This window comes from Myxine glutinosa, chromosome 7 (genome assembly GCF_964187855.1).
Source record: "Myxine glutinosa chromosome 7, kmMyxGlut1.1, whole genome shotgun sequence".
NCBI classification, from domain to species: domain Eukaryota; kingdom Metazoa; phylum Chordata; class Myxini; order Myxiniformes; family Myxinidae; genus Myxine; species Myxine glutinosa.
In genome coordinates, this window is record NC_136267.1 from 157,631,324 (window position 1) to 157,652,964 (window position 21,641).

The 21,641-nt window shown below is 44.3% G+C and overlaps 1 protein-coding gene across 1 annotated transcript in view; it reads right to left on the minus strand.

Annotated features, from left to right (window-relative positions):
• MYO3A (myosin IIIA) overlaps positions 1-21,641 on the minus strand; it is a 256,573-nt gene that overhangs the window by 124,403 nt on the left and 110,529 nt on the right. Inside the window, exons 22-23 of the mRNA XM_078782456.1 lie at positions 15,507-15,583; positions 15,333-15,413 (exon numbers count right to left, since the gene is read on the minus strand). Of these exons, the coding sequence (XP_078638582.1) occupies positions 15,333-15,413; positions 15,507-15,583 (158 nt within the window). The remainder of the gene's footprint in view (positions 1-15,332; positions 15,414-15,506; positions 15,584-21,641) is intronic.

Genomic DNA, 21,641 nt, shown 5'->3' on the forward strand with positions numbered 1-21,641 from the left:
GTGATGTGATGGGGTGAGTTGCTTGAAGGATGAAGTGGGACAAATCGTTGTGGACCCAGATGGAATTAAAGGAAGATGGAAGAGATATATGGAAATACTGTTGAATGCAGAGAATGAATGGGATGGCAACATAGAGAGTAACCCAGTTTTAGGACCAGCAGAGAAGATAACCGAGAAGGAAGTTGAGGAAGCGATAAAAGCAATGAAGAGTAGAAAAGCGGGAGGGCCGAAGGGAGTTGTGGGAGATATGTTGAAGGCAGCGGGAAATTGGGGTGTGAAGAGAATGACAGAGATCTGCAATCTGGAGGTGAAAGAAGGCCGCATTCCAGTGGCTTGGGAACTGAGTACCCTCGTCCCTCTATACAAGAGGAAAGGTGACCCTCTGGACTGTGGCTCATATCGAGCGATAAGGTTATTGGAGCATGGAATGAAGGTATTGGAAAGGGTGTTGGAGAGGAGGATAAGGAAGAAAGTGAAGATCGACGAAATGCAGTTTGGATTCATGCCAGGAAGAGGAACGACAGACGCGCTTTTCATTGTGAGGCAGTTGCAGGAGAAGTACATGGAGAAGAGGAAGAAGTTGTTTCTTGGGTTTGTTGATCTGGAGAAAGCATTCGATAGGGTTCCACATGAAGTAGTGACATGGGCATTGAGGAAGTTAGGAGTGGAGGAATGGTTGATCAGAGTAGTGATGGCAATGCACAAAAGAGCGCGCACAGCTGGAAGGACGAAGGACGGGAACAGTGGTGAGTTTGAGGTGAAGGTGGGAGTGCATCAGGGGTCGGTACTAAGTCCACTACTATTTGTAGCTGTGATGGAGGTGCTGGCTCGGAATGTAAAGGACGGTTTACAGTGGGAGTTGTTGTATGCAGATGATCTGGTGTTGATTGCAGAAAGTATGGATGGACTGAAGGAGAAGATGAACAAATGGAAGGAATGTATGGAGACAAAAGGTCTGAAGGTGAATATCGGAAAAATGAAGGTGATGGCATGTGGTGAAGCATGTGGTGAGGTGGAAAGAACTGGGAAGTGGCCGTGTGCTGTGTGCAGGAAGAGTGTCGGAGTGAATTCCATTCAATGTACAATGTGCGCTGAGTGGGTTCATTAAAAATGTAGTGGTTTGAGAGGGTCATTAACCAGTGTGGCAGCTACATTCAAGTGTAAGGTGTGCACAGAGGGAGCTGCAGATGGAGGAAATGTTGAGTTGGATCTTGGAGATGGTGTGAAGCTGGAAGGTGTGAAAACATTTTGTTACCTCGGAGACATGCTGAATGGAGAAGGTGGATCAGACTCGGAAACGGTTGCTAGAGTGAGATGTGCATGGAAGAAGTTTCGGGAAATGAGTGGCGTGCTGATGAGGAGGGGAGTGTCGTTGAAGCTGAAGGGAAAGGTGTATGCTGCATGTGTGAGAAGTGTTATGATTTATGGGAGCGAGACATGGGTAATGAACGTAGAGCAGCAACGAAGGCTGGAAAGGGTGGAAATGCGAATGGTTCGGTGGATGTGTGGAGTATCGTTGAGAGAGAGGAAGACAAATGACGAATTGCTAAAGATGATGGGAATAGAGCCTGTGATGGATGCTGTGAAGAGAAACAGTTTGAGATGGTTTGGTCATGTATTGAGGAAGGATGAAAGTGACTGGTTGAGAAGAGTGATGGAAATGAATGCAGAAGGAAGTAGAGGACGGGGAAGACCGAGAAAGACTTGGCTAAAGGTGGTCGAAGAAGAAATGCGGGCAAGGGGGTTAACAAGGGGAGATGCAGAAAATAGGGCAAAATGGAGAAGATCGTCTTGGGGACCGCAAGGCTAACCCCCACTCTTGCAGGGAAAATGGCCTTAAAATGCCTGTTGTTTGTTGTTGTATATGTGTGACATAGGGAATAACGGTATTTCCAAAAAGCTAAAGCATATAATGAAATGCCTTAAACAACAAACTAACAACTACCGGACAATAACTATGAGCAAATGATTGTTAGTAAATGACTGTGAGAAAAATAAAACACAAGATTGGACAAAATGCTTAAATACAAGGATAGTTTGAATATCTTCAGGGGAATACTGTTACGTTTGTAGGGGGTAGGCAGTGATTACTTTAGTCCAGGTAGATTTGTATAGGTAGGTGCTCCGAATGTCATGTAGAAACCTTGATGTAATAAGTACTTGTTTAGACAGTGTTCGGATTAAGCTTGTGTATTTTTCCCCATCACTGTGGGGGGGGGGGGGGGGGGGGGGAACATGTTAATTAGCTCAGGGATTATGTTATTTAAGTCCTTGCATGTTGTTTCCTCTGTGATTTATCCCTATGTCCCTTATGGCACCACATTAGACACGAGTTAAAATCGCCCATTAACTTCACTAGTTAATGATAAAACCACAGGAAGCCAGGACATTGAGCGCTGCCACTAGTGACATTGACTTTCGAAGGAAGCGCACAGGACGGGCAGGCCGAGGCCATGCCCTGAGGAGCCGTGATTGGCCAGGGTTCTTGATTGAAGGGAAGGACGAGTAAGAAGGGACTCGCTGATTGGCGAAGCACAACCGATGACGGGAGAGGCAAAACAATAAAGGAACGCATTGGCGGACATTCTCTCTCTGCTTCTGGTCTTGATCGCGGGCAGTCGGCATTTATCTCTGTCGATTTTGGATGCGATAGTGGACAGTCGTGTGTCGATGTTCCTTCTTGCTCTTGTTCTTCTCGTTCTGGACATTAAAGTTTGGTTGTGCTTGCACCATTGGCTCAAGGAAGCGATCGGACCGGCTGTGTTCGGAGACACCACTGGTAGACGTGCAGTGGCAGAGGCAGAGCCACGGACCGAGGGCTGCATTTTCCCAACAAAGACGACGAAGACAGGCACGGCTCTGTTCAGATAAATGCTTCGCAATCCTTCGCCATTTTTCAGGCTGCCGCCTCGGGAGTAAAACTGTCTCGGCTATTCGTCCAAGGCTGGTCTGAACTCGCTACGGACAGAACAATATATTATCAATTCATGTGGCAGTATGTGGGGTGATGCGAGTTGGTTTGTCTATTAGGCGTTGACAACCATAAACAAAGAAAGTGTTGACAAAGACATCCGTAAGTTGATTAAAACAATTGAGTATATTCAGGTTAAAATCACTCATTATGTAACATAATTCCTTCTCCTTGGAGATAGCATTAAAACATGAATCGAATGACATCAGAAAATCGTGTTAAGTGGTGTACCATGAGTTTTGTAAACATTACCTACAATTAAATTGCAAGCTTGACCTCACTGAATCTCAATAAAAAAACACAATCTCGTAGACTCGTAGTTATAAGAAGATCACAAGAGATCATCTCTGATGTTATATTTAAGAGAATTATTGATAAACAAGGCAATTCCTCCTTCTAGTTTTAATGTAGCATGTTACGTCGTTCAAGATGTTATGTAGGATAAGGACTCGCATTTGTTTTTGCTAAATATGGAATTTGATGCTTTATTGGCTCGTTAGAGTAGATGACAAGATGTCCAAATCCATTGGTAACATTTTTTTCATATAATTAAGTATTTTGTCAGCCATCTTGGATTTCAAAATGGCCACTATTTTACACCAAATTTGCTAATAACAAGCTGTGAATGCCATATGAAGTCCATTTTGGTGGCAATACCCACACTTATAATGCCAATGAGTTTAAAAAAAACACTTAATTTTCTAGAAGTTATACATGGTGGCCATCTTGGAAACAGAGCAGTGCGAATACTTAGCGCATTTGATTCAATCCCATTTGTACATAGGAGATAATTCATTCACATTGTCAAACACAGTCTACTACTTCTCCAGATTCAAGCTTTCTATGTTTATCAGCAGTTCCCAATGGGCCTTTTGAAGTCTCACCTTCATTTGTGCAACATCCTCCACTCTCTGTGCTTCAGCCATTGCGTTCAAACTCTTAGCTAAAGCTTCTTGAATAGCAGGATTATCTTTGAAGAATGCCTTAATTCAAAGATCTAATAACACCTGCAGTGTTATTTCATGACATCTACAGCATGGGTGTAGCGACTTCCAGATATTGTCTGTTTGACTGGAACACGGCTATACAGATCAGATGTTACCCAGGCTTCATCTAGACCACTGTGCTCAACATGCTTATCTAGCTAAGCACCTGATTGCACACGAGCTGGTGTGAAAAGCACCAGGTATGAGCCACTACTTTCCCTTGTACTACTTGCTAAGATACTAAAGTTTATTTGGCCTCTTATAAAGATCCATGTCAAGTGTAACCATCACAGGACCAGGTTTGTCCAAACATGTAATGGTATTGAGCTGGTACACGTTTTCTTGCACTGTTACTAGCATAGGCCACTCATGTGCTGGATTGTTGACAATGGCAAGGTGGGAATGGTGTCAATCGGTCGCTCTCTTGACTCCGTTAGGTGTATTTGAGAGTTATATGCATGCCACACTGGGATGGGTTGTGCTAAAGGCTGGGAATAAGTTTGTACCTTGTCATTCACAGAAAGTAAACATGCGGAACCAATCTCAGAGGTATCCAGATTTTGAAGTAGATTTGTTGGGGAGATTCATTCAGATGCATCGCAAGATAGCGCTGATAGTATCGCAAGAGCAACCACAGTAGGTCTTGCTGATGTGCACGGTCAACCTCATGTTGATATTTTCTTCGCTTGTTGTGTTTGTAGTGAGGACTTCTGGATGGTCTCGGGCTAACACTGATTCTGCTTTGCCATATCTTAACAACTTCAATAAGTCTGTGGATTCATAACACAATATAAGTGGTTCGCAGTCAGTCATATACAGAGTCAGATGAGAAACGGTGATAAGCAGATGCTGCAGTTCCATGTAAAGTGTCTCAACCATCTGATGTGTCGACCTTGATATCCACATTATCAGCTGACCCTCGCACTGGTATGCGCCTAGAGACTGCAGGTGGAATGTAGATGTCATTGTGATGCTTCAATGTGTAAAGTGCATTGTGAGATATCTGGGTGGCGATTGCATTGACACAGTGATATGGTATTCCAACAGTTGCTGCACTCAGTATATCAACATCATTTCTGCTACGATGCACGTGGTGACTGGGAAGAGAAGCTCCGACTGCTGGTGGTGTCTCATTTCTTTGTTGCGAAAGTATGCCATTGAGGAAACCGACTTGTATGCTACTCGGCAGTCTGACTTGCAGTTGTGAATAATTTGCTCACAAATTAGGTTGGCAAAACATTTCATATCTTCTGCCTGTTGATCTGTCTCTATATGTCTTGTACCCTGTAAGAACCAAATTAAGAAGACATGAAATTCACTAAAATTCGGAGAGACCATAATGTGCGACATAATGTGCGAATTCATTGTCTTCACTTTTTACGACCTGGCCCCTGGGTGAAGGGCTCAGGGTACTGCCTATTGCTCCGGAGATCCTAATCGATGTGCTCGGGAGGCCAATACGTTGCCCGTGGGCGGGTCGCGCCATATGAGCAGTCAGAAGTGACCGAGCGAAGTTACCATCCAAATGCTGACGTAATTTTACACCCACCACTCTTCAACACACAGTATGCCAATCCATAAATGCAATGCAAATTCAAAACAGTGGAATAAATGCAAATCCTTTACTCAAAATCATGAAAAAACACAGGGTATATCACCAAGGAATAGATGAATCATAAGGAAAAGAAATCCTCCTGATATGCAGCGGCAAAGATGAAGTATTTAAAGAAGGACAGACAGGTGCACCCGGGATTAAACGACCCACCCGGCATCCATTGCTAATCCCAAAGGGGAGGGAGGTGGGAAGCAAAATAACAAATAAATATTCGACAGGACATAAAGAAAATAAAAGGTAAAATAAAACAGGGAGAGGAGGAGGGAAATTCAGGCCTCCTCCTTCAACTGTCTTTCAGCTCTTGAAGCTTTGAATATCCAAGGATCCTCATGAACTTTTGTCTGTATAAGAGAACGAAACTCTTTTGCAGACAGGTATAAACTTTTCAGGATTGCATGTGTAACCACACTTTGAGTATCAGCTGTATCATTGACTGCAGCCTTCTGAGAATCTGAAGAGTGTACCGGGGATGGCTTTGTGTACTGAATTGAGGCTCGTGAAAGAGCTAACATTTACTTCACAAACAAATCAACCAGACAAACAAAATACCCAAAAAGAGGGAGCGGAAGACAAGATGGGGAGAAGGGGAAGCACACAAACACAACATCTGAGAGCAGGGAGATGTGTGGAAGGGAGAGGGCCCGGGGTAAGGAGGCATGGGAAGGGGGGGGGGGGGGGGGAGGGAGAAGTATAAAACACAAGGACACCAAGGACTTCCTGGACAGAAGTTGGTATTTCAAAAAGTTGGTATTGTTACCATCGGATAGGGTTACAACATTCTGAACATTTTTCAGAATCTTATCTTTCAAGATTCCTCGTGCAGTCTGGAAATCATTGATGCCAAATTTTTGCAACGTTTAACGACATCGCTTCTGCAGTTCGGCAACGGTAATATACTGCCCCTCAATCACTTGGTCTTTCAGAACACTGAATAACTCGAATTCGCTGGCAATAAATACAACACTCACTGTAGGCTGGACGATTGGTACCCTGTTTTGAAGTGATTTAGCTTTACGACATGGACGCTGAATATACTTTTCCCAGTTGTTTGTGAAGCATGTGTGGTGGTACAGAATGTCACGAAACAGTAAATCCCCAGAAGCCAGCACATTGGCAAGCCGAACTTTCCAGGCATCATTTCCATTGCTGTTTACAATTTCTGTGATTTTTCCCCCATACATTAGCAGAAAGGCACTTCAGGAGTTTTTCATGCACTTTTGGCTCTTCTTATCTGCTATGATTGGTTGACAAAATACGCATTTTGATTCATTAAATACTGTATTGTTTAAATGAGGATGCTTAAAATATTCTGAAGCATGACCAGAAGATCACCGGGTCGTCATCTTTTCCGGTTCGTCAGTAAAGTTGGGTCTTGTGAGGCAACCGCAAGTTTGCTTCTTCTTTCATCTCTATCCAGGTGACTCATTGTTTTTATGGCAATCTCTGTGCCAAGTAGCTTTCATAGCTTTAAGCTAATCTGCTGTAATTCCTACCAGCCTTTGTCCAACTCACACAAATTCTGGATTGCAATAATCTGCCTTTTTCTGTAAACAGTTTTAAAAAGTTTCAAATTATGATTTATTGAAGGTTCTGTATTGAGTATCAGCGAGCTCTTCACCAGCATTTGTCTGGCAATACGAGCAGAGCTTTAAATCTGTTGTTGGTTTGTTGAATGGGAGCTCTTTGGGAGATGTCATCATCTACCACATAACATAATCTGAAGCATGAGCAGTTGATAATTATTCAAGTGAAATGACAACCAGATTTTTTTTTGGTAATAACAGTCCAGTTGAAATAATGAAGGATGACCAGACATGGATAGACTCCACATTGTGATTTTCTTTCTTTTGAGATTGATGTAATTATTGAATGTACATACAGTGCATTCAGAAAGTATTCAGACCCCTTCACTTTTTTCACATTTTGTTGTGTTGCAGCCTTATGCTGAAATCGTTTAAATTCATTTTTTCCTTCATCAATCTACACTCAATACCCCATAATGACAAAGAGAAAACAGGATTTTAGAAAGTTTTGCAAATTTATTAAAAATAAAAAACTGAAATATCACATTTACGTAAGTATTCATACCCTTTGCTATGACAATTGAAATTTAGCTCAGGTGCCTCCCATTTCTCTTGATCATCTTTGAGATGTTTCTACACCTTGATTGGAGTCCACCTGTGCTAAATTCAATTGATTGGACATGATTTGGAAAGGCACACACCTGTCGATATAAGGTCTCACAGCTGACAATGCATATCAGAGCAAAATCCAAGATCTGGGCTTTATGGCAGAGTGGCCAGACGGAAGCCTCTCCTCGGTGAAAGACACATGAAAGACCGCTTGGAGTTTGCAAAAAAGCACCTGAAGGACTCTCAGACTGTAAAAAAGAAGATCCTGTGGTCTGATGAAACCAAGGTTGAACTGTTTGGCTTCCGTCTGGCCACTCTGCCATAAAGCCCAGATCGGTGGAGTGTTGCAGTGATGGTTGTCCTTCTGGAAGTTTCTCCCATCTCCACACAGGATCTCTGGAGCTCAGCCAGAGTGACCATCGGGTTCTTGGTCACCTCTCTTACCAAGGCCCCTCTCCCCCGATTGCTCAGTTTGGCCGGGTGGCCAGCGCTAGGAGGAGTCCTGGTTGTTCCAAACTTCTTCCATTTAAGAATTATGGAGGCCACTGTGCTCTTGGGAACCTTCAATGCAGCAGAGATTTTTTTGTAGGCTTCCCCAGATCTGTGCCTCGACACAATCCTGTCTCTGAGCTCTGCAGGCAGTTCCTTCGACCTCATGGCTTGGATTTTGCTCTGATGTGCATTGTCAGCTGTGAGACCTTATATAGACAGGTGTGTGCCTTTCCAAATCATGTCCAATCAATTGAATTTACCACAGGTGGACTCCAATCAAGGTGTAGAAACATCTCAAAGATGATCAACAGAAATGGGAGGCACCTGAGCTAAATTTCAATTGTCATAGCAAAGGGTCTGATTACTTATGTCAATGTGATATTTCAGTTTTTTATTTTTAATAAATTTGCAAAACATTCTAAAATCCTGTTTTCTCTTTGTCATTATGGGGTATTGAATGTAGATTGATGAGGGAAAAAATGAATTTAAACGATTTCAGCATAAGGCTTCAACATAACAAAGTGTGAAAAAAGTGAAGGGGTCTGAATACTTTCTGAATGCACTGTACATTTTTCCAATTCACCAAATGCTTGTTCTTAAATTTGCCTCTGTAGTTTTTAAGTTTTGACATAGTTTCCTTATATCTCTTTCTATTTACTGTGTGACACAGTTTTTCTTAAAGCTCTTTCTTTTATAATATGATCTATAGTCAATATTCTGAAAAGTCCACATACCACTATCTTCATCTGTGATGTATAATTGAAGTAACTGAACTTTTTATATGCATGATATGAACAATGTCCCACCGATGTGACACAAGTTAAAACCTCTGACTAGCTTTGGTGTTTACACAAAATAGCAATGATATCTTTAGAAAGAGTCTTAAAGGTTGCTGGGTACTTATTTAACATTTCTTGTAAATATTAACTGAAACTAACCGAATTAAGTGTTGATTTGCAATGAATAGTTGGTTGCTCAATGCTAAAGTTATAGGCCAAAATACTTCTGAAATGGTAGATTTTTTAATCCAAGATGGCCGCCAAACGTCGTCACGAAATGCAAATAAGTGCAAAACATCCGACACTACTTGTTGGATCGAGAGGTGTGAACTACATTGTAGTTGGTCATATAAATAAATGAGAGAGGCAATCCTTTAAACCACATTTCAGTAAAACAATCAACAGAAAATAGTAGTTTAGGGTAGATGGCAATCCTTAATGTCGGAAAAATGTCTACAGAGGCTTCTGGAGTTCATGTAATAGAGAAGTTACAGTGCCTTCAGAATGTATTCACACCCCTTGAGTTTTTTCATATTTCCTTGTGATGCAGCCTAAATATAAAATGGATTAAATGGAGATTTCTTATGTCACTGATCTACAAAAATTAGTCATTTTAATAAAATAATTAAAAATGAAATACTGAAATATCTAATTTACATAAGTATTCAACCCCTTGAGTAAATACTTCGTAGAAGTGCCTTTAGTAGTGATTACAGCTTTGAGTCTTCTTGGGTATGTCTGCATCAGCTTTGCACATCTGGATTTGGGGAGTTTCTCCCATTCTCCGTCTTTAAAATATCAAGCTCCGTCAAGTTGGATGGGGAATGTCGGTGAACAGCAATCTTACAAGGCTTTCTTCAGATTATCGATGGGATTCAGGTCTGGGCTTTGGCAGAACCACTCAAGGACATTCACATTCTTGTCCTGAAGCCATTCCAGTGTTGTTTTGGTTGTATTATTGGAGTCATTGTCCTGTTGGAACATAAAACTTCACTGCAGTCTAAAGTCTTTGCACTCTGAGGCAGGGTCTCCTCAAGGATTTTCCTGTATTTCGCTCCATTCATTGTTCCCTATATCTTTCAAGTCTCAGTCCCTGCTGCTGAAAAGCATCCACATAGCATCATGCTGCCACCACCATGCTACATGACGACGAATAACTTCATGACTTCATTTGTTTTCATGGTGTTAGATGGGTGATGAGCTTTGCGTAGTTTCCGCCAGATGTAGCACTTTGCATTCAGGCCAAAGAGTTCAATTTTTATCTCATCAGACTACAGAATATTTTGCCTCATGCCCTCAATCTTTCACGTGCCTTTTTGCAAACACAAGGCATGCTGTCATGTGCCTTTTTCTCAGGAGCGGCTTTTGCCTGGCCACTCTCCCATAATGTCTAGATTTGTGAAGTGCTGCAGAGACTGCTGTCCTTCTGTCAGGTTCTCCCATCTCAGCCAAGGAACTCTGTAGTTCTGTCAGAGTGGTCATTGAGTTCTTGGTCATGTCCATGACCAAAATTCTTCTTGCCCGGTTGCTCAGTTTTGTCAGATGGCCAGCTCTAGGAAGACTCTGGGTAGTTTCATATTCTTTCTAATTCCTGATGATGGGGCGCAATGTGCTCTTGGGAACTTTCAACACTAGAAATTGTTTATACCCTTCCCCAGATCTATGCCTCCTCACAATTCCATCTCGGAGTTCTAGGGACAGTTCTTCCTTGGGCTTCATGGTAGAGTTTCTGCTCTGACATGCACTGTCAACTGTGGGACCTTAAAAAGCAAGGTGTGTTTGTTTCTTTCTCAATCCTGTCCCATCAATTGAATTGGCCACAGGTAGACTCCAATGTAGTTGTAGAGACATCTCAAGGATGAGCAAAGGAAATTGGATTCACCTGAGCTCATTTTGGAGTGTCATAGCAATGGGGTTGAATACTTATATTTACTCAAGACATTTCAGCTTTTCATTTTTAATTATTTTCTAAAAACTTCTAAAAAAAGTTAATTCCATTTTGACCTTATGGGGTATTATGTGTAGATCAGTGACAAAAAATATCAATGTAATGCATTTTAAATTCAGGCTGTAACACAACAAAATGTGAAAGTCAAGGGGTGTGAATACTTTGTGAAGGCACTGTATCTGTATTAGGTAGAGACAGATGATAAAGATTAAGATAACTACATTCAAAGTCGTTACATGTGCTATCATTTACATAAATTGCATTGGTTGGAGTGCCAGCAAGGCCAATTATATAATTAAACATGGTCATCAGAACAACTTGACAAGTTTAAAAAAAAGTATTTGTTGGATTACCAGCAGCAGGTAGATTGCCAGCAGCTTTTTCAGTAGCAGAAGATGAAGGAAAGAAGTTAGTGGAGATTCCATTATGCTCGCTAAAATGTAGCCAACACTCCTGCATGGTCACGCTATTTTCCGGCTACAAAACGATATTTATTTCCTTCCTGGTAAGCCTTGGCAACCTGCATTGACCGTCAGTATTTTTCTTGGAGATCTCTTTGTGCGAGTTCTTCAACGCAGAAGTATGAGACTTTGGCAAGGACCTGATGTTGGTGTCGAAGGATTTATATTTTATCTTGGTAACAATAAAATTTAACAAGAAGATGCTGGGGTCTGCCCTCGAAGACATCCATGGATCGAAGACATCCATGTAAGGCCAAGTGTTGCAAGACATAGGATGGGAAAAAAACATCTGAGTTGGTAGCATGCTCACTAGGGTGGTCCAAAAAACATCGATCTCTCCGATTTTGATGCTCTACTGGATTATTGTTAGAAATGGTCTAAAACATTCACCCACCAAATATTTTCGCTCAATTCCATCTAGAAACTCATACACACTTCAATTGAAATATGGCGTTTTTCACCAAATTTGGCTAAATGAGAACAATCCAATAGCAACCTAGGTGGAAAAAGTACATGCACTATTGTACTAAGCCATTTTGTGGTTCATGACTTTTTGCATGTGCTTGCGCCTGAGTGTGTGAAATCATCATGGTCGAAACATGTTTGAAACATGTTCATACATGTCTGACTCATGTTTCGACCATGAGGACTTCACAGGGGTATGTACCATCAATGACATTATTTAGGAAAAAAATATTTCTAAAGTCTTTGTAAGTCATTAAAATTGACCCAAATGACAAATTTATATGTTGAGTGTGTATGAGTTTCTAGATGACTCAGATGCAAAATATTTTTTGGGTGAATGATTTAGACCATTTCTAACAATAATCCAATAGAGCATCAAAATCCAGATAAAAAAGTGATTTTTTTTTTGCATTTTTGGACCACACTAATGCTGACGTCTGAGATGTTTACTGCTTGATTTGTTTTTATGTGGAGTCATATCTAAAACTACTATCCTAGTACAGTAGAACAATGGCACACTCTCCCCATAGCATGTTGGTTCGAGCTGTGAATTTCAAACTCAATGAGAAACTTGTTATTCGAACTTGGAAAACATGAGAAATTATCTGCATCAGATAATTCTTCTTCTTCTTCTTCTTCTTCTTCTTCTTTTTCAAGCATAAAAATCATTACAGAGAAACTGAGCCGTGATAATTCTTCTTCTTCCAGAGAAACAGCGTGAACAAAGCATCATCCCTTCTTCTTCTTCGTCAAAATATGATGGAGAAACTCAGCTACCGGTACTCATGAGGTTGCCAAAACATCGACATAAAAAACAACAAATTTTTATTTTTCGCTGCGTTTCTGGCAACATACACCACCCAGATCTTCAAACTCATGAGAAACTATTTATTCAAACTCAGAAAACATTAGGGAGAAACAATCGGCTTCTGATAATTCTTCTTCTTCAAACTTTCACCCACATGCCTGCATTGGGGTCCGTGGTGGCGTGCATCGTGTGCCTTGTCTGCTAAAAAGATTTTATTTTTCAGCTTTTTGTGTGATCGACTTTTATTATATCAAGATAGTTATATTAATAAAATACAATAGGAATTTGATTTGATTTGATGTACCATTCTCTTTCCATCTAGCATTGGTGCTGCCAAATCAGCTTCTTGGCAAGGGTTATACTAGGTGGTTTGCCATTGCTTTACAACATTGTCCATGCTCTATGCCCTTAAATGTCAAGAAAGGAATCAGCACGTGTGACTCAGCCCGGGTTTGAACCACCGAATTGCCAAACTTCGGGTGGACGCTCCAACGATTAATCCACCGAGTCTGGTTGAAATATGAATATTAAATGCAATTGTAAATTAATGAATTCATTTCCTTAAAGATTTTGACCATCGTGTTCAAAACCAGAGCAAAATAATACTACTTGAAAGAACAATTCCAGAAGTGACTTATACAATAATTGTATAATATATTGTAATTATTACATTGTATATTGTAATTGTAATTACAATTGTAATTACAATTGCAATTGTAATTGTATATTGTAATTATTACAAAATGAATTCAAAGCCCAACTGTATTTCTGATGGGTGAATAGAATATAAATTAAGGGCTAGTAAAATTTATTACACACTTACAGGAATCATAAATCAATGTTTTGACAACTCAATTGGAATGACCACATAAATAATGTTAGGTTAGAGGCTGGGTATAGCACGGTGAGTGCCTCACCTCCCAACTCCTCAGAACCTGTCCATCATCTACAAGACATAAGTCAGGAGTCTGAAGGAATACTCTTGACTTGCCTGGGTTGCTGCAGCTGAAACAACACTCAGAAATCTTGACACCATCCAAGCAGTCTGCTTGATTTGCATCTTACCCACTAGCCACAACATCCCACCACTTCATCACCAGTACAGCGTGCCATAGCCAAATTAGGTACTATTTTACACGATGCACTGCAATAACATATCAAGGTAGCCTATATGGCAGAATTTTCCAAAACAGTGACTTTTCCACTTTCAAGGCTATGGGAACAGCTTTATGGGAACACCATCACTACAGGTTCCTCTCCAAATCACATAATATCCTGACTTGCACATAAACCGCCATTCCATCATTGTCACTTGATCAAAATCTTGGAACTCCATAACAAATTAGATGGTATTCATCCAATACTTACCCCGCAGTCAACTTGGTGCGAGCCAACTCTTGTGTTTTTTAAGGGTTTAAAAAAAAATCTGATATGGCTGACAGACCACATGACCGATGACATCATCAATTTATGTTCTCCAATATATTTGTTGCGTATATCACACTCAATAAATTTCAAACCACAAATATTCCTACAGGTCACACAAGATCTGCCAGCAACCCTCTTATGGTTAAACTGCCAAAATCAAGACTCTATATTCACCTTCACTCTTTCATTCCTCTTTCCTTCCACCTCTGGAACAAACTACATTACTCTCTTCAATCCCACTCCTCCCTCCAGGTCTTTAAAACAGCTGTCCACCACCATCTCTTATCTTCCCCCATCCAAAACCTTGATCTTTTCTACCCCCGTTAATTCACCCCAGATCCACTTTTTTGAAATACCGACTTCTTTCCTGGAAGTCCTAGCAGTGTCCATCTGGTTTTTTTTAACCTCTCCCACCAAACCTCTCCCCTTCCCATGCCTCCTCCCCCCAAGCCCTCTCCCTCCCACAGATCTCCCGATGTCCCTGCTCTCCATCTTGTTCTCCCGCTCCGTTTATCATATGTTTTATGTGTCAGTTTGGCATTTTGTGATCAATGTTAGCTCTTACACGAGCCTCGACCTTGTATACAAAACAAAAAAAACAAACAAAAAAAACACATCAGACTAAGCGTTGTCCGTCAAATTATGACGTCATAATTACGACACCAATGACGTCATCATTAACATCACTTATTCCCCATGCAGAGTTTCTTACAATTAGCCGTTTCAATTTGTCCATGGAGGGGTTTTGAACTTTTGAAGATTATAGAGTTGCAACGTTTTTTGTTTTTTTCCAAGATGGCGTCCATCCATGTGGCATATGATATCATAATTATCACAAAAATTATACAGGAAGAGGTGCTCCTATGGTGCAAGATTTCCTGTCAATTGGACCAACGCTTGCTGAGAAAATGGATTTTTAAGATGCAGACTCATATGTACGTATGCCACATGTACACACGCAGATGATAGCTTAACCCCGCTTTTTGTTTCACGAGTGCAGGGTAATAACATTATTGTAGTACCTGCACCATTTGAACGACAGCTAATTAAAAACAAGGCACACCACCACCTTGTTAAGGGCAACTGGGGATGAGCAATAAGTGTCAGCCTTGCCAGGAGCACCCATATCCCATGATGAATATAAAAATTAATGCAAACACAATTTGTGAAAACAATGAAAGTCAAGTCCTTGATCTCATCAAATCTATCACATCTAACAAGAGCTCAGTTTTGCGCAGCACACTTACCCTAAAGTAGGAAGCAACCGTTTGACTCCGTGTACCATTCATGTCACCTTGATGTTGTCTCTGCTGCCATGTGTCCACCTGCTAATTGCACAAGAATATAATGTAAAGGAACAATGCCGTGTGATATAAACATAAGATCGAGTTATGCAATGACAGGATGTTGAAAATTATTACAGTGAAGTGTGCCGCAGAAGAGATTGCCAGCAAGCGATTCGGTCCTATAGTTTGTGACCTTCCGTGGACCAGGTTTCCTGTTGGACGTACTGTTGTGGAAAACCATTCAGGTCCGCACAACTTTTAGTCCAACGGTTTGGTTTAATTGCATTTAGATCATCACATCATTCCTGTAAGTGGAAATACACAATAAGCATACGATGCGACATCTCATAAAGCCATTCATATCAGTCAATGCAAGCAAGCTAGATATTCTATAAAGGCGTACCATTAACGAGGCTACCGATGTAACATGTCACAAGGGAGAAGTCTCGGAGCACTGACACAGTAACGGGTCTTATAGTCACGCCCCTAGTGGGGACAACAATGACAGCGAGCAGCGAGCATCCCCACCCGGGTTCAGTACGGATACGATTTCACTACATTCACCCCCCGTCAGAATTATACGGCCGCGCGGCTAAAAGCGAGTGAGCGTCAGCATGGGCGCGGAGTATTAGTCGGCCCAACCGTAGCGGGCCGGGCGGCGAATTTCTCTGCCAGCACGCGTTCGAAATTCCCCGGGTACGGCGTCTCGTAACCCTGTATCCCCGGTGTCAGAGGCGTCAACAGGGTCGGGTGATGAAGGGGGTAACGCCAAGTCGTCGGACCCGGGCAGTCTCGACGGGGGGAGGGTCGGTGGACTGTCGGCGATGGGAGCGTCGGGAGAGGTCATAGTCTCATAGACGGGTTCGACTGGTCCGTCCGATTCCCTACTAAGGTCGTCGACCCCGCAAGGGGCAAGATGACGAACGGAGACAGTAGTCTCACGACCATCAGACGTCATCACACGAGCATGCTCAGGATTAGCCTGGAGAATCTGCACTTTGTCCACAAGGGGGTCGTACTTGCTCGCGCGAACTGCCCGTTTAAGGTAGGCCGGCCCGGGCCCAGCGAGCCAACTGGGCAAAGACCGTATACACCCCGAGCTCCTGGGGTGGTGGAAAAGACGCTCGTGGGGAGTTTGGTTAGTTGCCGTACTCAGGAGTGCCCGGATTGAGTTCAACGCCGCAGGTAGCGACCAAGCCCATTTATCGAGGCCCCGGCCGTGGGTCCGGAGATGGAGCATGACGGCCCTCCAGATAATCCCGTTGAAGCGTTCGATCTGCCCATTAGCCTGGGGTCTATACGGCGTGGTGTAACTAGACGCAACGTTGTTTTGGAGCAGATAGCCGCGCACCTCCTGAGACAAGAAGACTGCACCCCGGTCGGTATGGACATAGGCCGGGTAACCGAACATTGAGAACAAGTTCTGTAAGCAACGCATCACCGTGGCAGCAGTCATGTCCGCGCACATATAAGCAAAGGGGAATCGTGAGTACTCATCAACGATAGTGAGCAGATAGCGAGAGCCGCTCGACACCGGCAAAGGGCCCTTGAAATCCATCGCCAAGCGTTCCCACGGGCGTGTAGCCTTCACCAGAGTCCCCATAGGGGGGTTATAGAAACGCGGTTTGATTTCCGCGCAGATAGCGCAGTCGCGACAGATACGGCGGATATCGTCAATCGAGTAAGGGAGATTCCCACTCCGCACGAAATGAGCGAAACGCGTTACGCCGGGATGGCCCGCAGTAGCATGCAGCACCCGTAGGCCCTCCAACGAGGTGATACCAGCACATGTAGTGGGGCGCGATAAGGCATCGGCGGCCTGGTTATCCTTCCCTGGGCGATATTTGATGGTGTAACAGAAGTCGGCGAGTTCGATACGCCAGCGAGTGATTTTCTCGTTCTTAATGCGCTGGGCGTGTAAGGTGTCGTACATGAACGCAACGCTTTGCTGGTCCGTGATGATTTGGAAGCTCCGCCCGAGTAGGTACGGGCGCCATCGCCGAATAGACTCGACGATCGCATACGCTTCCTTTTCAACGGACGAGTGCCGCCGCTCAGCGGAGGTAAGAGTCCGTGAAAAGAAAGCCACGGGACGTCCCCCTTGGGAGAGGGTCGCCGCGATGGCCTGATCCGAGGCGTCACTTTCGAGGACGAACGAGCCGCTCTCGTCAATGGTTGCTACGGCGGCTCGGGCGATGTCGGTCTTAAGTCCTTCAAAGGCCGTCAATGCGGCCGAACACAGGGGAAAGGTGTCGCAGGCCACAAGGGGGCGAAGTTTCGCGGAGAAATTTTGCACCCATTTGGAGTAATGGGCGAACAGCCCAAGGGCGCGTTTCAGGGAAGCCCGATCGCAGGGAGGGGCCATGTCGAGCAAAGGTCGCAGACGTTCCTTATCCGGAGAGACAGAGCCATGGGTCACGGTGTACCCCAGAAGATCTATGGTGCGTAGGGAGTATCGGCACTTATCCTCGTTCATAGTTAAGTGATACCGTTGCGCGACCTCAAGGAAGCGCTTCAGATTAGCGTCATGGTGCCCTTGGTCATATCCACAAACCGTAAGGTTATCGAGGTAGACGAAAACATCGGTTAAGTGCTCCCGCGCAACGAGGTCATCCATGGCCCTCTGGAAACAAGCGACCCCGTTCGTCACCCCAAAGGGCAATCGTGTAAATTGGTACAACCGCTGCCCCGACTCGAAAGCGGTATAGATACGATCCGCCCTAGAGATAGGGATCTGGTGGTACGCACTACGGAGATCGAGAGTACTATAGACCGAATACTGGGACACCTGTTGCACTAGCGCGTCCATCCCCGGAAGGGGGTAGGCATCCAGCTGTGTAAAGCGGTTAATCGTTTGGGAATAGTCGATTACCATGCGTTTGCGATGGGCCTCACTGCGCACCACTAAGACCTGGGCACGCCACGGTGACCTACTAGGTTCTATGATGCCGTCTTTCAAGAGCTGAGTCGTTTCGTCCGCAATGAATTGCATGTCCGCGCGGGAGTAGCGTCTCGATTTTACCGCGACAGGGGTACAGTCGGAGGTTAGATTGGGGAACAGCGAAAGCGGACGGACGTCCATTTGCGCTAGGGCGCACACCGTTAGCGCGTCGTCCGCCCCCACAACAAGAGTGTCAGGCCCACCGAACTCCATTACCAGACGTCCATGCAGCTTAAGAAAATCGTGTCCTAGCAGAATATCAGCACATAACGCGGGTAAAACCATAAGGTGTACATCAGGGAAAACCCGTCCCTTTAGCACTAGTTTCAATCGGCATTCCCCTTTTGTGCTAAGCCGGAGTCCCTGGGATGCCATGAAGATCCGTCGTGTAGACCGCCCGATCCGCCATCCATGCCTGAGCACAAGTCGCTGGTCGATAAAACTATCCGTAGATCCGGTGTCCACCAAGGCCTGAACGCAATGGCCCTCAACCATAAGGGGAATAAGGGCTTGAGCCAGGCCAGACGAGGCAGCTGGGAGCGGGACTGAGCCCCCCGAATGGGTCGGACCAGCCTCGCGGGTGGATCCTACACCAGCAGCAGTTTTGCGATCGTGACCGGAGTCTGCGTTGACCATGGGGAATCCATTATCGTCATCAGAGGGCTTTCCCCAGCATTCCGGTGTTTCGCGATTCAAAATCCGATGAGAAAAGGCCTCAGTAGTATTTGACATCGCCTTTTGACACTCCTGGCAGATAAAGGCTTCCGTTGTAGCCGAAATCGCCTTTTTCGTTTGGTCGCTTTGACAAAAGGCTTCCGTAGTATTCGAAATCGCCTTTTTCGTTTGGTCGCTTTGACAACAGGCTTCCGTAGTAGTATTCGAAATCGCCTTTTTCGTTTGGTCGCTTTGACAGAAGGCTTCCGTAGTATTCGAAAGCTGTTTCTTCCCTTGCGTGGCTCGAGGTTTGGCCAAGGACGCGGCCTTTGTCCCCGATGGAGAATGAGACGGTGGTGGCTTTCCGGTGGCGCCAGTCAAGGTTGTCTGAGCGCCCAGCGGGCCGCAGCGAGAGGCCCTCCCCTTCGAAGACGGGTAAGGCGCTGGGCTCGTGGGTTCTGCTACAAGCCCGTTCAAGGTTGCCGCGCCTGCGCGACCGCGGCTGCGCGTGTCGAAGGGCCGCGAGCCGCGTGCCGATTTCTTGCACACTTTCGCGTAATGTCCCTTTAGCGAGCACAAATGGCAAATAGCGTCACGTGCCGGACACACGACTCGGGCATGACGAGGCCCTCCACAAAAAAAACATGCGGCCCCGCGCAAGGCCTTGGGTCTGCTGGTCGTAACGGCAGCTGTCAGGGTAGGGTCATCCTCCGGAGCATCCCGGAGTTCAGCAGGCGGATCCACGTCCTCGTCAGTGGTCCTCTCCGGCCGGGCGTGCAGTGAGGTGCCCGCCAAAAGGCGCGTGCGATCATAGGCGTTCGATTGCATCCGCGCTTCAGTATACACCGTCGCTTGCTCTACCGCCGTAGCGAAGGTCAGGTCGGTCTTCTCCAAGAGTTTGAGACGTAGTTCCTGAGAGGAGACCCCTGCTATGAAGGCATCTAAAAGTCGGTCATCTTTAGCCTGCTCGGGAGTCCGTGGCTGGGCGCTGTCCAGCATGAGCTGCCGGAGCTCCTGGGCGTAATGATCCATAGGCTCGTTGGGTTGCTGCCGTCGCGTCTGCAGCAAATAACGCGCATACACAGGGCTTTTTTCTTTTATGTAAAGCCGCTTGAGCTCCGCGACGGTAAGATCATACGTCGTGCATTGAGCGACCGAGTGGTAGACCCGGTAGTCGATTTTTGAGTGTAATATTGCCAGCTTCGCGGCAGGCGTCGGAGCGGTATCAGGCTCATTAAAGAGATGCTCCAGTTGCTTGAGCCAGTGCTTGAGTTGCAAGCCTCCGTCCGTGGCTTGTGGGTCGGCGCTGAAAATGGACACCGTCAACGTCTTGTTGCCAGCCATGTCAGCAGATCATAAATGCAATTAAGTGTTGTGGAAAACCATTCAGGTCCGCACAACTTTTAGTCCAACGGTTTGGTTTAATTGCATTTAGATCATCACATCATTCCTGTAAGTGGAAATACACAATAAGCATACGATGCGACATCTCATAAAGCCATTCATATCAGTCAATGCAAGCAAGCTAGATATTCTATAAAGGCGTACCATTAACGAGGCTACCGATGTAACATGTCACAAGGGAGAAGTCTCGGAGCACTGACACAGTAACGGGTCTTATAGTCACGCCCCTAGTGGGGACAACAATGACAGCGAGCAGCGAGCATCCCCACCCGGGTTCAGTACGGATACGATTTCACTACACGTACATTGAAAAGCAATCACGGTTAATGACATATGCTCTACCGGTCGAAAGTTTAAGTATACCCAACATTTTTTTATATTTTACTGTTTCATGTGTTTACCAGAACCCTGGTGTTGGGCTAGCGGCTAGGGTGCCGGCTTAAGATCCTAGGATCCTGGGTTCGAATCCCGGTCGATCGCTGAATTAACGCCAGGGGGGTTGACTCAGCCTGTCATCCTTCCGAGGTCGGCTAATTGAGTACCAGTTCACTGGTAATTCCCTGTTTGTCGTTAAAGGCGGCAAAAAGGGTTGGCATCAGGAAGGGCATCCGGCCGTAAAACATTGCTTCAAAAAGGGGACCAAAAAAAAAACAACAACAACCACGGTTCCCGAAAAAGGCCAACCCCTGCTTGCGGGGAAAAATGGCCTCTAAAGGTGTTTTTTTTTTTGTTTTTTTACTGTTTCATGTGCAACATGGACATAAGATGTGAACAAAACTCTTACCAAAGATAAATCTGCTTATCTACTGATAATATATTGTGCTTCAATGCATCTTTCTTGTGTGAAACATAGGTTTAAAGCAATTTTTGGAAATAGGTTGAAAAGTGCAATACAAAATCTAAACTGAAACGTGAAGTTAATGTTATAAACTTTTCATGTGAGGAGCAAAAACTGTTTACAAATACTCTGCTCTGTGTGGAATGAATGTTTGTCTTAGTTTCTTCATCATGTGCAATGTCTATTATTGCCAGGCGATGCAAAAAATGTTTACAGAAAGGCCGACCATACAATCTAATGAGTGTTTTTTTTGTTTCAGATTGCATGAACATGGGTGCCAAAGTTCAGCTAACGCCAGAAAAAAGACAGGCAATTGTAACTTTGAGAAAAGAAGGCCAATCCTTGAGAAAAATTGCAAAACAATTACAAGTGTCAGTAAATGCAGTTGCTTGTGCCATTAAACGACATAATGAAACTGGTAAAAATGCGGATA